This window comes from Octopus bimaculoides, chromosome 5 (assembly GCF_046866305.1).
Source record: "Octopus bimaculoides isolate indiv1 chromosome 5, ASM4686630v1, whole genome shotgun sequence".
In the NCBI taxonomy this organism is placed as follows: Eukaryota; Metazoa; Mollusca; class Cephalopoda; order Octopoda; family Octopodidae; genus Octopus; species Octopus bimaculoides.
In genome coordinates this window covers 125,470,717-125,490,902 of record NC_142932.1, presented here as the reverse complement: position 1 = coordinate 125,490,902, position 20,186 = coordinate 125,470,717, and the positions used below count along the sequence as shown (strand labels likewise).

The 20,186-nt window shown below is 38.4% G+C and overlaps 1 protein-coding gene across 2 annotated transcripts in view; it reads right to left on the bottom strand.

The window, feature by feature from the left end:
- LOC106877687 (uncharacterized) overlaps window positions 1-20,186 on the bottom strand; it is a 288,271-nt gene that overhangs the window by 153,173 nt on the left and 114,912 nt on the right. Inside the window, exons 39-44 of one of the 2 annotated variants that reach the window (XM_089353047.1) lie at window positions 16,703-16,736; window positions 14,803-14,858; window positions 12,178-12,211; window positions 7,552-7,610; window positions 5,113-5,146; window positions 1,552-1,616 (exon numbers count right to left, since the gene is read on the bottom strand). The exons of the other annotated variant lie outside the window; for it this stretch is intronic. Coding sequence (XP_089209173.1) covers window positions 1,552-1,616; window positions 5,113-5,146; window positions 7,552-7,610; window positions 12,178-12,211; window positions 14,803-14,858; window positions 16,703-16,736 — 282 coding nt within the window. The remainder of the gene's footprint in view (window positions 1-1,551; window positions 1,617-5,112; window positions 5,147-7,551; window positions 7,611-12,177; window positions 12,212-14,802; window positions 14,859-16,702; window positions 16,737-20,186) is intronic. 2 annotated transcript variants of the gene reach the window in all.

Genomic DNA, 20,186 nt, shown 5'->3' with positions numbered 1-20,186 from the left:
AGCCAGTCCAGGGGCACTGGCAACGATCCCGTCTCGTTCAAGGCATTTCATGTGTCACCCGCACAAGAGCCAGCCCAGGGGCACCGGCAACGATCCCGCCCGGAAGATTCCATGTGTCGCCCGCACACGAGCCAGCCCAGGGGCACCGGCAACGATCTCGCTCGAAAAACCTCATGTGTCACCTGCACAAGAGCCGGCCCAGGGGCACCAGCAACGATCTCGCTCGAAAGATTTCATGTGTTGCCCACACACGAGCCAGTCCAGGGGCACTGGCAACGATCCCGCTCAAAACATTTCATGTGTCACCCGCACAAGAGCCAGTCCAGGGTCACTGGCAACGATCTCGCTCGAAGGATTTCGTGTGTTGCCCGCACATGAGCCAGTCCAGGGGCACCGGCAACGATCCTGCTCGAAAAACCTCATGTGTCACCCGCACAAGAGCCGGCCCAGGGGCGTCGCCCGCACATGAGCCAGTCCAGGGGCACTGGCAACGAACCCGCTCAAACATTTCATGTGTCACCTGCACAAGAGTCAGTCCAGGGGCATCAGCAACGATCTCGCTCGGAAGATTTCATGTGTCGCCCGCACATGAGCCAGTCCAGGGGCTCTGGCAACGATCCCGCTCGAAAGATTCATGTGTCGCCCGCACATGAGCCAGTCCAGGGGCACTGGCAACGATCCTGCTCGAAAGATTTCATGTGTCGCCCGCACATGAGCCAGTTCAGGGGCACTGGCAACGACCCGGTATATATCTTTATATGACTTTGTAGTGCAGAAGATTTAAAAGATATAATTTCTTATACATTATTCGTTATTTGTATCAAATTTAAGATCTGTTTTCAATTTCAGCTTTATAAAAATGAGAAACTTTCATGAAAAAGCAATCAAGATTGGCAGATGATTTTATCCAAAGTTTGATGTCATCATCATCAACATCATTATCATCATTTAAAATCTGTTTACCATGTTAGCATAGGTTGGACTGTTTGACTGGAGGTGGCAAGGTGGAGAGCTGCAACAGGCTCCAGTCCTCTGTTTTGGCAAGGTTTCTACAGCTGGATGCACTTCCTAATGCCAACCACTTTACAGATGGCATTGAGTGCTTTTGAAGTGGCACCAGCAGAGATACATCTTACATGGAACAAGGAATGGGGAATTTTAATTTTAATCAGAGTTTAAAACCTTTATTGTTCAATTCATTTCAATGTGAAGTGGGGAAAGAAATGATTCTGAATTGAAAATCCCACTCCCTTATTCTGTTCCTCCCCTGTCTCTGTTCTGTGGGTGTATGGAATAGGCTTGAGCCTTTTGTCTTGCAGTTAAATACATACAAACAAAAATAGTGTATTAAAAGTTGCATAACCAGGACTTACTGAAGTTGAAATACTGAACATATAGATTCCACGTTGTCTCATATCAACAATGTCATGGCTTCTCTTACTATTTCCTACATTTATATTTCCTTATATTGTTATCATATTTATACATCACAATCTCCTCATAATTCAAAGTCAAAATCAAACTTAAGTAGAATGTTATATATTCACTTACTTTGCCTCCGCCTGTCCAAAATTTTGCTGATAAGCATCCACTTCCCATTCAAACTTTTTATATTCCTAGAAAAGTTTATAACGAAAGCATTTGTTGTAACTTAATAATAAAAGTAATGATTTGACATTAATAGTTCTATCAGGATGAATAAAGCGTAAGCAACGTTTTGACCCATGAAGAATTTGTACTGGATTTTGGCAGTTTGGAATTTTTTTAAACCATTTTTTTTCAATCATCTTATTAATACAGACATAAATTTGCCAAATGCATCAATAAATTAACATTGATATTTTTTTCACCTTTGTTACAATCATCCGAAATAGAAGGATGTAAAGCAGCTGAAACTGCTTGCGATATCAATGAAACACTTGGTGAAGAAATGACCAGTGAGTGGTCAGCTCAAAAATGATTTAAATAATTTCAAAGCAGAGACCTGAGCCTTGAAGATCGCAAGCATAGTGGATGCCCATCTATCATCGATGACAGTCAACTAAGGACTGTCATTGAGAAAGATACCCATAAATCCATTCAAGAACTGGCAAAAGAACTTCAAGTTAGCCAGAAAACTGCCTGCAACCATTTACATGCAATTGGAAAATCAAAAAAAGCTCAATAGATGTGTACCACATGATTTGAATGAAAATCAGAAAATACACAGATACGAAATGTACAGACCAATCCATTTCTCGACCATATTGCAACTTGTAATGAAAAGTGGATTCTGTACAATAATAAAAACATTCTTCACAGTGGTTGAACCAAAATGTAGCACTGAAAACCTTCCCTAAACCCGAGCACTTCAAATAGGTCATGGTGACTGTTTAATGGTGTACTGCTGGACTCATCCTCTATAACTTCTTAAAACAAGGAAAAACCATTACTGTAGAAACATATTGCCATGAAATTGCCAAAATAAATGAAAAACTGCTACTGCTCCAGCTGGGACAGGTCATCAGAAGAGGGCCAATCATTCTTCAGGACAATGCTCAGCCACATGTTTCACTAATGACACTCTATAAATTGAGGGAATTTGGCTACGAATTTCTTCCACACCCAGCTTATTCCCACTGACTACCACTTTTTCAAGCACCTTCATGGTTTCCTTCAAGAGAAGGAGTACAAAAATTAAACTGATGCTGAAAGTGCATTCAGCTTCAGAATTCTAGATTTTTATGTTACCAGAATAAACAAACTAGTAACTCGTTGGCTAAAATGTGTTAATTGTAATGGTAATTTGATGAACAAAATTTCCGCACTGTTGAAATATATTGTGATGAGTTTCATATTTCAAAACGTCTCTTACTTTTCACTCTGCCTGATATTTTGGATTGGTTTGGACTCTTCAATGAAACAAAACATTACCTGACTCACAGAAACACTTTAAAAAAACAAAACTAATCCTTTTCTCTATACATTCTAACTTTTAGTAAAGAGCTAAAATAATTGACTGATGGAGGATATGGCCTAACTTGAGAAGTGATGCAGTAAAGGGACGTAACACAATACTACAAGGCATTTAATTTTGCACTGTCAACTGATTTTGATATTCCCTTCTAAAAAGAAAATTCTATGCAGTCACTAAAAGATAGCAGCAAATATCTCCCTTAAATCTAGCAAAAAACTAAAAGGTGTGGCTGTGTGGTAAGTCTGTTAGTTTATATTTGAAAGGAGGAATGGGTACTTCTCCTACCAACCACAAACTCTACCGCTGCCTATCAGCTAAATTGTTGTATGTTGTGTTATCAGACATGAAAAGATGAAAAGCTAATGTTGACCTCAGCATGATTTTGGATTCAGAAATTCAAGAAAGGTGTTATGCTGTCATTTGATCAGCTCAGCTACATCTTCATCAACTATCATCATCATCATCAGCATCATTCAACGTCTGTTTTCCATGCTGGCATGGGTTGGACCGTCTGACAGTAGCTGTCTAGGTTCAGTCTCAGTTTTTGCATGGTTTCTACAGCTGGATGTCATTCCTAACACCAACCACTTTACAGAGTGTACTGGATGCTTTTACACAGCATCAGCATGGGTGTGTATACGTGACACTAGAGTTGGTGGATTTTGTATGGCACCAACACGCATGAGTCTCCAAGATTATGAATGCTCAGCTAGGAAAGGATGCTGTGAGTATGCCAGTATGTAAGGACAACTACACCTCTGCATAGCTTGACATATCTTGTCAAGCACAGCAAACCACCAGGAGTCCCAGACCCTGTCCTGTCATCCCCTCTGTGAGACCCAACTTCTGAAGATCTTCTCTCACCACTTCATCTCACATCCTCCTGGGTCTACTCCTTCCACTTTAAAGTGTTTTAAATAAGTTTTTCAGTAGGGACAGCTTAGTTTCCATTTTAATTTGGTAAAGCTGTTTGTTGCTTGACCTCAACATCTGAAGGAAAAAACAAATGGATGGAGAGGAAACTGTTGATTTGGTCCAAATGCATGAAGGTGAGAGAATTGATGCTAAAGGCACCCAAGAAGCAGATGGTGGTGTTAAACTGGGAGGCATGTAAACCCTGTACCCAGCTTCTTAATAAAGCAAAGGAGTTTGATGAAAACCAAACAGCTGGTCATCTTATGTCCATATAAATGAAAATAACGATCTGTAGATTGGAAATCATCATCATCATCATCATCATCATCATCATAGTTTTAATATTCACATTTTATAGCTTTCATGGGTTTGGCAGAATTCATTCATGTAGGTATTTTTTATAGTGTCAGGATTTAACGTGTTTCCTTGGTCTTTAGATTCCCAGGGAAAGACAATTGGAGCGAAACAACAATAACCATAACTAACAACAACAGCCACAAAAATCACAGTCAATGCTGCTGCTGCTACTGGTGCTACCCCCACTATTTTAGGTAAGGAAGAACTCCAGTAATTCACTTTCAAAATCAACAAATACTAAATCTAAAAACGACCGTTAAAAGGCTTTGGCTTTTTGTCATAAAACAGATGAAGGATAACAAGTCTGTGGTTAGGATGCTTGTCTGTTTCAACTCACATTAACAGAGGGTCGACTAACTTATTTCCAACAGCTACACAAACTCAATATGCTGCCATGTATAAAATAAATAGGAGTGGCTGTGTGATAAGTAGCTTGCTTACCAATCACATGGTTCCGAGTTCAGTCCCACTGCGTGGCACCTTGGGCAAGTGTCTTCTACTATAGCCTCGGGCCGATCAAAACCTTGTGAGTGGATTTGGTAGACGGAAACTGAAAGAAGCCCGTCGTATATATGTATGTATATATATATATATATATATATATATATATATATATATATATATATATATATATATATATATATATATATATATATGTATGTGTGTGTATATGTTTGTGTGTCTGTGTTTGTCTCCCCAGCATCGCTTGACAATCGATGGTGGTGTTTACATCCCCGTAACTTAGCGGTTCAACAAAAGAGACCGATACAATAAGTACTAGGCTTCCAAAGAATAAGTCCTGGGGTCGATTTGCTCGACTAAAGGTGGTGCTCCAGCATGGCCACAGTCAAATGACTGAAAGAAGTAAAAGAGTGAGAACTAACCTTGCAAATTCCAAAATGTTTTTCTGCTAGAAATCTGCAAAGAAAGAAAAGAACACACATAATGACTATCATCATCAACATCATGATCATCATCATTTTTATGTCTCTAGACAAAGATAAACATCATAAGATGATAACTTTTTGTACAACTTCATCTTTAGACATGAATTCTCTTTTAATATTGGAACCTACATTTGGACTTCATTTCAATTAGTTTCATTTCTGAACCACATTACAAGTTTTATTCTTGGCTTAATGCATGGTACCAGACCATTAATATTTAGTAAAGACAGAAATATTGGTTTCAAATTTTGGTACAAGGCCTGTAATGTCAATTGGTACTTATTTTATCAACCCTCAAAAGAAAGAAGATGACTTTGCTGAGATATAAACTCAGAATGTGAAGATGGACAAAATGCCACTAAGCACTTTGCCTGGCATAGCAACAATTCTGCCAGCTCACCACCATAGCAAACACAGAAATATCAAACTGATGTCACTACTGGCCTTACTAATTGCATTATTGGTAAGACATATATGTCCTGATTCTTTGACAGCCAAAGAAACACAGAAATACAGAACACATGTTACTGTGGACCTGCTTACTTCAGTAGAGTGTTTAAGTACTCAATAATGAGGCCAGACTGGAGTTTATATTCTGGTGGTCCTTGTGGTCTAAATGGACACCATACAGATTAAAGAACCAGAGCTTCATGGAAGTCATAACCTTCATGAAAGGGGATCACACCTTCAACAGGTCTGAGGTGTAGAATTCCATTTAGGGCATTTGCTTGCTTATTTCTATATGCATAACAATTTGTCTCTTTGTTAAATTCCTCTCTCTCAAAAGAAGAGCATTCTTTGAGCTGGAAGAGAATAGATTAAGGATCTTCTCAATCTGATCGGGATAAGATTTTGTGGTTGACATGAGATACATCTAGGGCCAAAGACTAACCTCACAGAGGCTGAAGTCATATAGGTGATTAAAGCACTCAAGTGTCACAAGACAGATGAAGTGGATGAAATTTCACCTGAGATGTTAAGAAAATTAAAAAGAGAAGGTATTCTCTGGTTGATTTGTTTATAGCAGGTGGCATGGACTTCTGAAAGGACACCAAAACAATGGCAGTCTGGGGTGATGATCCCAGTTTTGAAAAAGGGAGGGAAAACTGAAGGAAACAAATGTTTGGACTAAGAATTCCTTGCTTTGTATATGTGTTATTCCTCGTGTTGAACTGCTAGGTTATGGGGATGTAAACACACCAACATCTCTTGTCAAGTGATGGTGGTGGGACAAACACAGATATAATCACACACACACATCAATATATACATACGACTGGCTTCTTTCAGGTTCTGTGCACAAAATTTACATGCAAGGCTTTGGTTTGTCCAAAGTCATTGTAGAGGACACTACTTAGGTGCCATGCAGCAGGACAGAGCCAGGAACTATGTGGCTGGGAAGCTAGTTTCTTACCACACAGCTAGGCCTGTTTATCATCATCATCATCGTTTAACGTCCGCTTTCCATGCTAGCATGGGTTGGACGATTTGACTGAGGACTGGTGAAACCGGATGGCAACACCAGGCTCGAATCTAAATTTGGCAGAGTGTCTACAGTTGGATGCTCTTCCTAACGCCAACCACTCAGAGAGTGTAGTTTAGTCAATTAAAAAAAAAAGATAGAGGTTGAGGGTACACAGAGGGTAGGGCTACTGGACAGCAATGATGAGAGGAAACAGGGCTGTGAGGACAGGATTGGGGAGTGAGAGGTAAGTATAGTGCATCTATTTAACATCATCATCATTTAACATCTTTTATGTGGCCAAGCACAGGTGAGGTCAGTTTTGGCTTGGTTTTTACAGCTGGATACCCTTCCAAATGCCAACAACAGAATTTGAACTCAAAATGTAAAGACAAACCAAAATGCCACCAAACATTATGCCTGTTGTGCTAACGATTCTGCCAGCTCACCACCTTATATATATATATATATGTATATAATTATTACAAATAAAAGGGTAAAGGAATATTAATTTATTAATAAATTAATAAATAATAATTTTTACCAAGCACTTTGGTATGCAAACACCATTATCGGTAAAGAATTTATTTAAAAGTTCTTATAAATTTATAAACATAATTATGGGATCAGCAACAGTTGCTTTACCACATACTGAAGTTCAGAATATATATATATATATATATATATATATATATATATATATATATATATATATATATATATATATATACACATATATGTATATATATACATACATACATATATATATATATATATATATATATATATATATATATATATATATATGTATATATATATATATCATTATATTGTGATCACACTTATACAACAGAATCTCCTCATTTCAATAAAGTAAAAATCCAATTTAAATAAAATGTAATAAAGATATTTACATAGCTCTTTCTTTGTCAATATCTTCACTGTCCAGGTCAGTCATGAGAGGTCTGTAATTCTATAAATATTCAAAATAAAAGTATATGTTTAGAATCTTTATAATAAAATTAATGATCTAACATCAGTAGTTCTATTTTACCATGTAATTGACTCTCCAATCAAACTGGATATTGCCTGACTTCCTGAAGCAATTGGTTGTTTTGCTTCTCTACCTCTACAGCAACATCAAATTTCAGACGTTTGATTCAAAAACAGACAGAAACATTGGAATAATTCCAGAACATATTCTTTCAACCAACTTTGTACTGTAGGAAAATTAAAGTAATAATTTCTAAACAAAGCACAAGATCACACATTTTGTAGGAGTCTAGTTATTTGGCCACAGAACTCAACTAATAAAGGAATGTGGTTTACTACTTAGGGTTTTAACTTAATTGATCTGCAATTCAGCCTTTCACATTGAAAGCACCAATACCCAGCCCAAGTATTCTACCTGTTTTATATTCACACCAATCACATCTGACTTCTCACACCTATCCTACAATTTCATTCTAAAAATAAATAATGACACCATTAAAGCCTTAAAGCTACAAGATAATGCATAATTAATTCAAAGCAATATGAATAAATAAGCATTACATTTGACAGAGGAATCTGAATGTTTAAAGAGTTAAACAACAATAACAAAAATAGGAAAATTAAATAGAAGTCCAATACAAGAAACAAAGGCTTTCTCCTTCATTAGTTTCAATATCAAAGCTGTAGTGGGTACTTCTACCAACACAACTTCTACAACTTTACTTGTGTTATCAAGCTTCAATAAATGGGATGCTACACTGAACTCACTGGCATTTCAATTCAGAAATTGTAAACATTAAACTAGTATATCAAAATCTTGTATACCATCAAGTCTCTTCCTCTTAATGCTGTGCCAAATTACCAATATTCAAAAGAGGTGTAGAATTCCAAAACAACGTAGGGAAGCAAAATATGTTTGGCAAATGAAATAAATCTAATCTCTAGTCCCTAACAGAGAAGGACCCTCACAGAAGGCAGCATATAATCATTCCATTTGCTTAATTATAGTAACCAAATTGTCATCAATTATCATCTCTGAAATAGCATCAGCTTATATGAAGTTCTTCAATTTCAGACAATGATCCAAAAGAAAGACAATACTTTTATGATTTTTTATAAGTTTCTCAAATGAGGCAAGTTAGTTTCCATGGCATTTTGGTAGCCCTGCCTCAGACTTGTAAGAATTTCAGTGTAGGATGTTCAACCTGAATAACTGAAGGTAAACAATCATCGGTGGAGAGGAACAGCTGATTTGGTCCAAATGCATGAAAGTGAGAGAATTCTCAGTAAAGTCACCCAAGAATCAATCTTTTAAATTATTCTGGTAGAAAACAAGAGAAATCTCAGTCATGACATCTCTAGTTAGAAACACATCAGAATGAACAGGTGACTTAGATGAAACTGCACCTTGTTACCTAATGTGATGCCACAGGTAGGTTAATGATATCGTTTACCTTATTTCTTAAATGAATTATAAGTCTTTAGAAAAATCTTCATAGATGACAGAATGTTGAAGGTTTTTGCAGGTTTATTTTTAATCCTTTAACCCTTTCATTACTATATTTCTGACCAAAATACACCCCTCATGAGTTTCAATTAAATTTTAAAATAATCATGAATTTAGACTAGTCTCATTAAACACCTGTAACGTTTTTATTTATCAACATATTAATGTGATATTTGGAACATAATTAAAGAAAGGGTTCTTAATCAATTCTATTGCATAATTTTCGTCTCTGGGGTACTTCTAGTGTCTCTCACATGTAAATATTGGTTCAGCTTCATGAATCATACTCGTTCATAATACTGGAAATATATTCATCGCCAAAAGGTTCCTGATCGCTCCAGTAATTTGTTATTCTGGGTAACTGTCTAATACCCATAATAATATTTATGGCAAAAAAATGCCCGTATTTCATCTACAGTTGCAGGAAACCACAAGCTATCTTTTTTTTCCGGCTTGTTTACATTCTGCGTAACGATTTGTTTCCGCAGTAATCATTTCAAACAAGCATGAAAAAGAAGTCTAAAGGTTTCGCTTCCTGAGAAAGACTATGGGTAGACCCTGTTTCCTCAGAAAAATTGTTAATAAAAATATTTTTAGAATCTTTTTCTGGTGTAAAATCATCCTCGCTGTCGCCGTCGCTGCTTTCAGTTTCGGATACAGAAATATCCGATTCATTATCGTTCACCACGTGCTTTTGTAGCTCATTCATTCTTTTCTTCGATATCTCGATATCTTCTGTTGAAAAACCTTCAAATTCAGAATCACTGCTTGATAGCATGAAACTCCTCTCCATCTTCAAAGTTGAAAAAAATTAACGCCGCAAAAAATGTGGAAAAAAATCTTCCAAAATTCACTGAGTTCAAATATCACACCAAACAATGTTGGAGACAATAACTCAACTATTTGCAAAGTGAAATCAGGTGTTTTAACGAATGTACTAACGAGATTTGGGTTCAAATGTACATTCAAATAACAATGGGTACTCTCGGCCAGCTATGGCCAGGTTGGTTTCATGAATCAAAAAATTTTATGTATTATTTGGAAGAGGACTTTTATGGACTTTTTAGTTTTTATGTATTTTCAGATCATTAAAATGGAATGACAAGTGGACAAAACTGAGCATTTTCAACACCATTTGCCTTTTGCATTTAATCAAGATATAAAGCCCACCAAAGCTGCATGTGAGATTTGTGCTGTGTATGGATGAGGAGCAATGCCTCAGTGTACACCCTGCTGTTGGTTTCTGTTCCTCAAAAATACAAATTTTGATCTCAAGTACAAATCACACACACTGGTCAACCACTTGAGTTCAATGAACGTTGTCCATTGACAGAAGGTTGTTCACCAGTTTTTTTATCACACTCGATCCAATCTGCCAATTCTCTGGTCGTTTGATGTGGATTTTTGTGGAGATGTTGATTCAACCACTCTTCATCAAACTCAGTTGGTTGACTGGTGTGTGAGCCATTATTAATCTCAAAAATTCCCATTTTTGAAGCGCATAAACCAACGGTGGGCAGTACTTTGAGCTATTGCTCCTTCTCCATACATAGCACAAATCTCACAAGCAGCTTCGGTGGCCTTAACACCTCAATTAAATGCAGAAAGCAAATGGTGTCATTTTAATGATCTGAAAATACACAAAACTCAATAAAATTAAAAAATCAAAACACACTATTTTGTAGAGCAAAAAATTCTCTTTCAGAAAATATAACAGATTTATGAAAGCATCTTATTTCTGCATGCATTTTTCAATTTGAAAAAAACAAAAAAAAAAACGTTCATGAATCATTCGTCAAGCCAATACATTGTTGGAAGTGTTGCCTGTGGTTAGGCTGCGGTCCAATTTTAGACAACATGAAGAGATTATCTGTTGAATTAATCCCAACACTGACATGAATTGAAGTAGAGGAAGGACAAACTCTGAATAAAAATTTAAAAAAACACCACCTGCACTGGATTTGATCCTATGACTTAAGAGTATGCAATCCAATATTTTATTCCCACAACCATAGCATTTCTGCAGGTGTATATACTTTGGCAGTTTATAATTAAATAATACCAGATTTAGTAACAAATTAGTTACTTTTAGCTCTGTTTTAATCGTTTAGCCCTAGGTCAGTCCTCCTCCAGTAGACCTATTATCCCAGAAGAACGTTTCTTATGACTAAACCCAAAAAGGACACTTTTGCAGGGCCTCCATCACTGGTAGGAAAAAGGGGGGATGAAACCATCGATTGTTTGGTATCATCAGACCATTTATCTCAAGTGAATGCTTACTACAGGAGGAATTCCACTGAATGCACCAAAGGTACAGCTGATGGTATTAGAATGGTCAAGGGATAAAATCTAACACCAAAGAATAAGTAAAGTCCATGCAAAAGAGCTTGCTGCTACCAAATTTCATACACAACATTTGGCTTAACCACAGGTTAGGGGTTGAGTATTGAGATTGAACCTGAAATCACACAATTCCTAAGAAAACTTTTTAAATGCATATCAATGCTTGTGCCTGCTTTGTGGCTGTGAAAGTGGATGGCTGTATTTTAAATGGAAGTGGCCATGGATGGCTGGCAAAGATATTCAATTTGAAACTATATGGTTCCTGATTCAATCCCAATGCACAGCACCTTGGGCAAGTGTTTTCTACCACAGTTATTGTTTGACCAATTCCTTGTGAATAAAATTTGGTAGATGGAAACTGTGTAGAAGACCAGCTGTTGCATGTACATTGAAGCCTCCCTCTGTCTACAGCACAATGTTATCTAAGGAAAAGACAAAGGCCAATACAGTTTCACAGTATGGCTGTGAGAAGGGAAAGGGCAGGATGAGATATCACAAGGCATCCAATCAAGTGTTTTAGCAATCCTGGACTGCTATTATTATTATTACCAAATTCAAAAAGGGAAAGGTACAATTAACTGCATTGATATTTGAACTCAGAATGTAGACAACCAAGACAAATATCGCTAAGCCTTCTACATGATGCTCTTATCACTCTGCCAATATACTGCACAGTAAATAAATCATATCAACTAACCTTAAAGTCGAAAAAGTATTTTGTTGCATATCTCCTGCAAAAGAAACAAATATTTTCATCACATCATCACAATCACCATCATTACTTCTGCATCAACTCACAAAAAGAACCATTACAGAAATGTCATTTTGTGTTTGTACATTTTATTATTTTAATCTAAATCTAGAATTCATTTCAATAGGTTTACTCTCTGAATATCACCAGCTGTCATATTTATGGATGTTATGGATGTCTGTAGAGGATCAAACCTTCATCGATCATTAATCTTGAGAGAATGCTGAAGATTTTTGCAGTTTTCTCAAAAATGTATTTGAATGAGTTTTTTTATGGAACTAGATAGGTTAATAGTATTATTTTCTCTTCTTATTTTTATTATGCAAACTTTCTTTTCAGATGCATATTGTTGTTGTCCCCCATTCCAGGGTCTCATGGGATTACACCTTCCACACCCTCAAAGTCAGCACACCTAATGTTTGAAGTGTCACACCCTAACAGTGGAAGGAATCTGTGAAGAGATAAACTCAGAAAGACCTGGGATGAAGTGGTGAACACAGCCTTCAAATGTTGGGCCACACAGAGGCAATGACAAACAACCGAGACCTTTGGAGATATGCTCTGCTTGAAAAGACCCAGCAAGCCAAGTGAGATCATAGCTGTGGCATAAGCCGGTGTCGCATAACCAGCCCATTTAAGTGTACCCTTCAAGTATTAGGCAATATTCCGCGCTTAAGAAGATATGTTGAGTGAAGTGAAATTGTTGTTGTGGCTGATGCCAGCACCGCCTGATAGGCACCTGTGCTGGTGGCACATAACAAGCACCATTTCAGCGTGGTTGATGCCAGTGCTGTCGGACTGGTTCCCATACTGGTGGCACATAAAAAGCATCCACTACACTCTCAGAGTGGTTGGCATTAGGAAGGGCATCCAGCTGTAGAAATATTACCAGATCAGATTGGAACCTGATGCAGTCTTCTGGCTAGCCAGTTTTCAGTCAAACCATCAAATCCATGCCAGCATAGAGAGCAGACATTAAATGATGATGATAATAATGATTCACATTGTGCTTGAATGTTTTATATTCAGAATCAATGTTCTTGATAATTGGTCACAACCACTTTACTCAGATGTCAAGAACCTTTCTTACAATCCTTGCTCTTCCCAATACAGAAGATTTCAGAATTGATGCAATTCTTGTAGTTACACAAAACTCAATAAAAGACAACTAAGATTATTAATTGTTCTAAGTTGATATCTTTATTGTTCCTTAAATTTGTCCTACCTTGCTTCTCCTTGCCTGGCTGACTGGGGTAGCCAAGTACCCCCTCTATAATAAGACAACTATCTCTGCCTCTCTGTCATACACTAACCTCTTGACAGGCTCACAGCCATATCCCTCGATTCCTCCCCTTCTCTCAACCAGGAGCCCTTTGTCTTGCAAGTCACTTGGCAACTCCACAGGTGCTGGTGCCACGTGACAGCACCTGTGCCACTGCCATGCAGGAAGTTCCCATGCTACTGCCACATAAAATGCGCTGAGTACACTCTGTAAAGTAGTTGGCATTAAGAAGGGCTTCCAGCAGCAGAGACCATGCCAAAACATACAACTGGAGCCCGCTGTGGCCCTCCAGCTTGCCAGTTCCTATCAAACTATCCAATCCATGCCATTAAATGATGATGGTGATACATGATAATGATGGTGGTGGTGTAAAAGGTCTTTACTTTTTATAATGGAATCAGGGCAAAATGAAGACAGACCAGGTTGAGATGACAATCATGTTAACTGACAGATCTTGCAGATCTAAACAGGATTATTATATATAATGGTAAATATCTTTACATGACTTTGTAGCACAGAAGATTTTAAAGATATAATTTCTTATACATTATTCGTTATTTGTATCAAATTTAAGATTTGATTTGAATTTCAGCTTTATAAAAATGAGAAACTTTCATGAAAAAGCAATCAAGATTGGCAGATGATTTTATCCAAAGTTTGATGTCATCATCATCAACATCATTATCATCATTTAAAATCTGTTTACCATGTTAGCATAGGTTGGACTGTTTGACTGGAGGTGGCAAGGTGGAGAGCTGCAACAGGCTCCAGTCCTCTGTTTTGGCAAGGTTTCTACAGCTGGATGCACTTCCTAATGCCAACCACTTTACAGAGGGCATTGAGTGCTTTTGAAGTGGCACCAGCAGAGATACATCTTACATGGAACAAGGAATGGGGAATTTTAATTTTAATCAAAGTTTAAAACGTTTATTGTTCAATTCATTTCAATGTGAAATGGAGAAAGAAATGATTCTGAATTGAAAATCCCACTCCCTTATTCTGTTTCTGCCCTGTCTCTGTTCTGTGGGTGTATGGAATAGGCTTGAACCTTTTGTCTTGCAGTTAAGTACATACAAACAAAAATAGTGTATTAAAAGTTGCATAACCAGGACTTACTGAAGTTGAAATACTGAACATATAGATTCCATGTCTCATATCAACAATGTCATGGCTTCTCTTACTATTTCCTACATTTATATTTCCTTATATCGTTATCATATTTATACAACACAATCTCCTCATAATTCAAAGAAAAAAAGACTTAAGCAGAATGTTACATAATCACTTACTTGGCTTGTATGCGGTTAAAACCATCAATTGCTTCTTTTTTAAAGTCTTCAAATTGCTAGAAAAGGTTACAAAAGTATTTGCTGTATGTTTATAATGACTGGATATGAAGAGTTGTATTTTGGACTAGTTTCAACTCTTCAATGAAGCAAAACATTACCTGACACATAGAAACACTTAAGCAAAAAACAACTGATCTTTTTCTCAGCCCATGCTAACTTCCAGTAAAGAGCTGAAATCATTGACTGATGGGGGATATTACCTAACTTGAGAAGTGATGCAGTAAAGGGACGTAACATAATACTACATGGCACTTCATCTTGCACTGTCAACTGATTTTGATATACCTCTCTTAAAAAGATTCTATGCAGTCACTAAAAGATAGCAGCAAATATCTCCCTTAAATCTTGCAAAAAACTAAAAGGTGTGGCTGTGTGTTAAGTCTATTATATGTAGCAAGTTTATATTTGAAAGGAGGAATGGGTACTTCTCTTACCAACCACAAACTCTACCTCTGCCCATCAACTGAAAGGTTATTTGTTGTCTTATCAGACATGAAAAGAAGGAAAGCTATGATAACCTCAGCATGATTTTGAATACAGAATTTCGTGAAAGGTGTTATGCTGTTATTCAATCAGCTCAGCTACATCTTCATCAACTATCATCATCATCAGCTTCATTCAATGTCTGTTTTCCATGGTGGCATGGGTTGGACTGTCTGACAGGAGCTGACTAGTCTCCATGTCTACTTTTGCATTGTTTCTATAGCTTGATGCCCTTCCCAATGCCAACTACTTTATAGAGTGTATTGGATGCTTTTATGCAGCACCGGCATGGATGTGTATAGGCGGCACTAGACTGGGTGTATTTTATGTGGCACCGGCTCCCAATGAGTCTCCAAGATTATGAATGCTCAGCTAGGAAAGGATGCTGTGAGTATGCCAGTATGTAAGGACAACTACACCTCTGCATAGCTTGACATATCTTGTCAAGCACAGCAAACCACCAGGAGTCCCAGACCCTGTCCTGTCATCCCCTCTGTGAGACCCAACTTCTGAAGATCTTCTCTCACCACTTCATCTCACATCCTCCTGGGTCTACTCCTTCCACTTTAAAGTGTTTTAAATAAGTTTTTCAGTAGGGACAGCTTAGTTTCCATTTTAATTTGGTAAAGCTGTTTGTTGCTTGACCTCAACATCTGAAGGAAAAAACAAATGGATGGAGAGGAAACTGTTGATTTGGTCCAAATGCATGAAAGTGAGAGAATTGATGCTAAAGGCACCCAATAAGCAAATGGTGGTGTTAAACTGGGTGGCATGTAAACCCTGTACCCAGTTTCCTGATAAAGCAAAGGAGTTTGATGAAAACCAAACAGCTGGTCATCTTATGTCCATATGAATGAAAATAACAACCTGTAGATTGGAAATCATCATCATCACCATCATCATAGTTTTAATATTCACATTATATAGCCTTCATGGGTCTGGCAGAATTCATTCACGTAGATGTTTTTTTACAGTGTAAGCATTTAATGTGTTTCCTTGGTGTTTAGACTCACAGGGAAAGACAATTGGAGCTAAACAACAATAACTGTAATAGTAACAACAATAACCACAAACATCACAGTCAATGCTTCTACTGCTACTGCTGCTGCTGCTACTCCAACTATTTTAAAAAAGGAAGACCCCCAACAATTCACCTTAACAGCAAAACAATGCTATCTCTAAAAATGACTGTTAAGGGCTCTGGTTTGAGATAAAACAGATGAGAGATAAGAAGCCTGTGGTCAGGATGCTTGTCTGTTTCAGCTCACATTAACAGAGGATCTACTAACTTATTTCCAACAACTACACAAACTCAATATGCTGCCTCATAATAAATAAATAAATAAGAAGAACTCACTGTCGTATATCCACAATGTTTTCTTGCTAGATTTCTGCAAAAGAAATAAAGGGACACATATCATCATATAAGCTGGAGACTGATTTTAGATTGGCCAATAAAGTATTCTGGCAGAATATCTTCACACTTCGTAACAAGCCCTCTTCCATCCCTGCCAGAAAGAACTCACCTGGAATTCCTCTCTGTAAAAAGCAGAGCATTCTTTGGGGTGGAAGAGAATACTTTAAGGATCTATTCAATTTGATCAGGATAAGATCTTCTGGGTGACATGAGGTGCATCTAGGACTAAAGACTAACCTCACAAAGGCTAAAGTCGCAGAGGTGATTAAAGCACTCAAGTGTGGCAAGGCAGCTGAAGTGGATGAAATGTTAAGAAAATTAAAAGGAGAAGGTATTCTCTGGTTGATTTGTTTATAGCATGGACTTCTGAAAGGACACCAAAACAATGGCAGTCTGGGGTGATGATCCCAATTTTGAAAAAGGGAAGGAAAACTGAAGGAAACAAATGTTTGGACTAGGAATTCCTTGATTTGTATATGTGTTATTCCTTGTTTCTGTTCTGGGTTGATATAAAAACTATAAAAGTTACATGACAAGGACTTCTTGAATTTGAAATACTGAATATAAATATAAATTCTTTCTCAAATCAACATTGTCATGGATACTTTTGCTATTTTCTACCATCCACCACCACCATCACTTAGCATCCATTGTCCACAGTGGCATGGGTTGGATGCTTTGACCAGAGATGGTAAGGTGAGGGACTGTACCAAGCTCTAGTCTGATTTGGTATTATTTCTACGTTTGGATGCCCTTCCTAACACCAACCACTCCAAGAATGTAATGGGTACCTTTATGTGCCACCTGCAGGAGTGCCAGTTCTATGGCACTAGTATCTGCCACAACTACAATGTCACTTGGCCTCATGGGTCTTCTTCTCAAGCACAACATATTATCAAATGTTGCAGTCATAGTTCATTGCCTCCATGAGGCCTGATGCTCAACATTATCATGATGATGATGATGATCATCATCATCATTTAACGTCTGCTTTCCATGTTGGAATGAGAGAGACAGTTTGACAGGAGCTGGTCAGGCAGACTTCTGTCTGTGTTAGCAGGGTTTTTACAGCTGGATGCCCTTTCTAACACTATCCACCCAGTGGAATGGATTGAGTGATCTTTGCATGGCCAGTTTTGACAAGATTTTTACAGATGGATGCCCTTCCAAATGCCAACCACTTTACAGTATAAACTGAATGCTTTTTAAGTGGCACCTGCACTGACAGGGTCACCAAGTAACTTGCAAGAAAAAATCTTTTGGGAGGGGAGGGAGCATTGCAGGAGGTGATCTAAGATGATGAACTGTTATAGTGAGCCAGAGGAGGTACAAGATTACGTGGCCAGAGGGAGGAGGGAAAGATCAGGAATGAGGACAGAAACAGGTGTGTTGCCATGAAGGAGATACATGGTTACCAAACCTGAGGGAAGAGCAGGAGAATGAGAAAGACGGAGGGAAATAATGAGAGAAACGGTGGTGAAGAGCTGGACAAACTAACAAGGGATGGAGATAAGAATGTAAAGGGGAAGGTCAAGGGCTAGAGGGTAGCAATGATACAGTGAGGAAGGAGGAAATGTGAAGAAGCGAAGAGATGTAGTTTGGTTTGTTGGGTTAGGGCAAGGGTCACCAAACTTCTATCATGGCAAGCCAGGTAACTGAGAGAATGATGAGGGCAGACTGTATAAACATTTTGTTTAATACAATACAGTGAATACACAAAAAATAAAGACGACCAACATATTTATCAACAGTTGTGGCGTGCAAGAGAGACGATTGCGCTGGTATGGACATGTGGTGAGAATGGAGGAGGATAGCTGTGTGAAAAAGTGCCACACCCTAACAGTTGAGGGAACCCGTGGAAGAGGTAGGCCCAGGAAGACCTGGGCTGAGGTGGTGAGGCAAGACCTTCGTACATTGGGCCTCACCGAGGCGATGACTACTGACCGAGACCTTTGGAAATGTGCTGTGCGTGAGAAGACCCGGCAAGCCAAGTAAGATCGTTGCCAGTGCCCCTGGACTGGTTCTTGTGCGGGTGGCACATGAGATGCACCATTTTGAGCGTGGCCGTTGCCAGTACCGCCTGACTGGCTCCTGTAGGATTTTCGAGCGAGATCGTTGCCAGTGCCCCTGGACTGGCTTGTGCGGGTGGCACATAAAAGACACCATTTCGAGCGTGGCCGTTTTCGTGCGGGTGACACGTAAAAGCACCCACTACACTCTCTGAGTGGTTGGCGTTAGGAAGGGCATCCAGCTGTAGAAACTCTGCCAAATCAGACTGGAGCCTGGTGTTGCCATCCGGTTTCACCAGTCCTCAGTCAAATCGTCCAACCCATGCTAGCATGGAAAGCGGACGTTAAACGATGATGATGATGATGATGATGAAAGCAACATTAGCAATAAGGCCAGTGGCACGTAAAAAGCACCCACTACACTCTCAGAGTGGTTGGCATTAGGAAGGGCATCCAGCTGTAGAAACTCTGCCAAATCAGATTGGAGCCTGGTGCAGCCATCTGGTTCGCCAGTCCTCAGTCAAATCGTTCAACCCATGCCAGCATGAAAAGCGGACGTTAAATGGTGATGATGATAATGATAATTATATCACACCTAGTGCGCATAAATCCCAATTTCACAAACTAAGCAGCAAAAATAGTTCATGAAATTTGTGAAACTGGTGTTTAGCTTTTAAGATATCATCAATTTTTGCTTTACAGTTGTTGCATCCAACCAAGAGAATTGCTTTCAAATGTTCATCAGTCAACCTCATTCAATGTGCTGACTTCACATACTTCATTTTTGGAAATGTTTGCTCACAGACATAAGTTGTCCCAAACACTGGTGCCATACCAGAGGCAAATGAACTCTCATTGCAGGGGCTTACACAAAAGATACAGTGTAGCAACGTCTTCTTGAGTCTCCTTCTTCTGCAGGTACCATCCACTTTCAGACATTGGCACTTCTTTATGCAACTGTCCTCTTGCATTCATATGCCTCACATGTCCAGACCAATGTGGTCTTCTCTCTTTCATACTACATTTGATTCCTCTTATGTCCAACTTTTCCCTCAATACATTTGCACGTTGTTCTACATGCACACTGATGATGCACAACCACAAAAGCATAATGCCTTCATTTCTCTCCAATCTACACATGTCTTTTGCATTCTGAGCCCATGTCTCAATACCATGGAGTATAACCATTCACAGTCTTATGAATAGAGGTAGAACTCTGAACTTCCTCCATCTGATCCTTATTCTAGAATAGTTCAAAACTTTGGCACAAGGCCAGCAACTTCAGAGAGGGCTAATTCAATTAAATTGAACCCACTGCTCAATTTTTACTTATTCTATCAAATGTGTAAGGATGAAAGGCAAAGTCAACCTGAGCTGAAATTTGAACTCACAATGTAAAGATGGATGAAATGCCA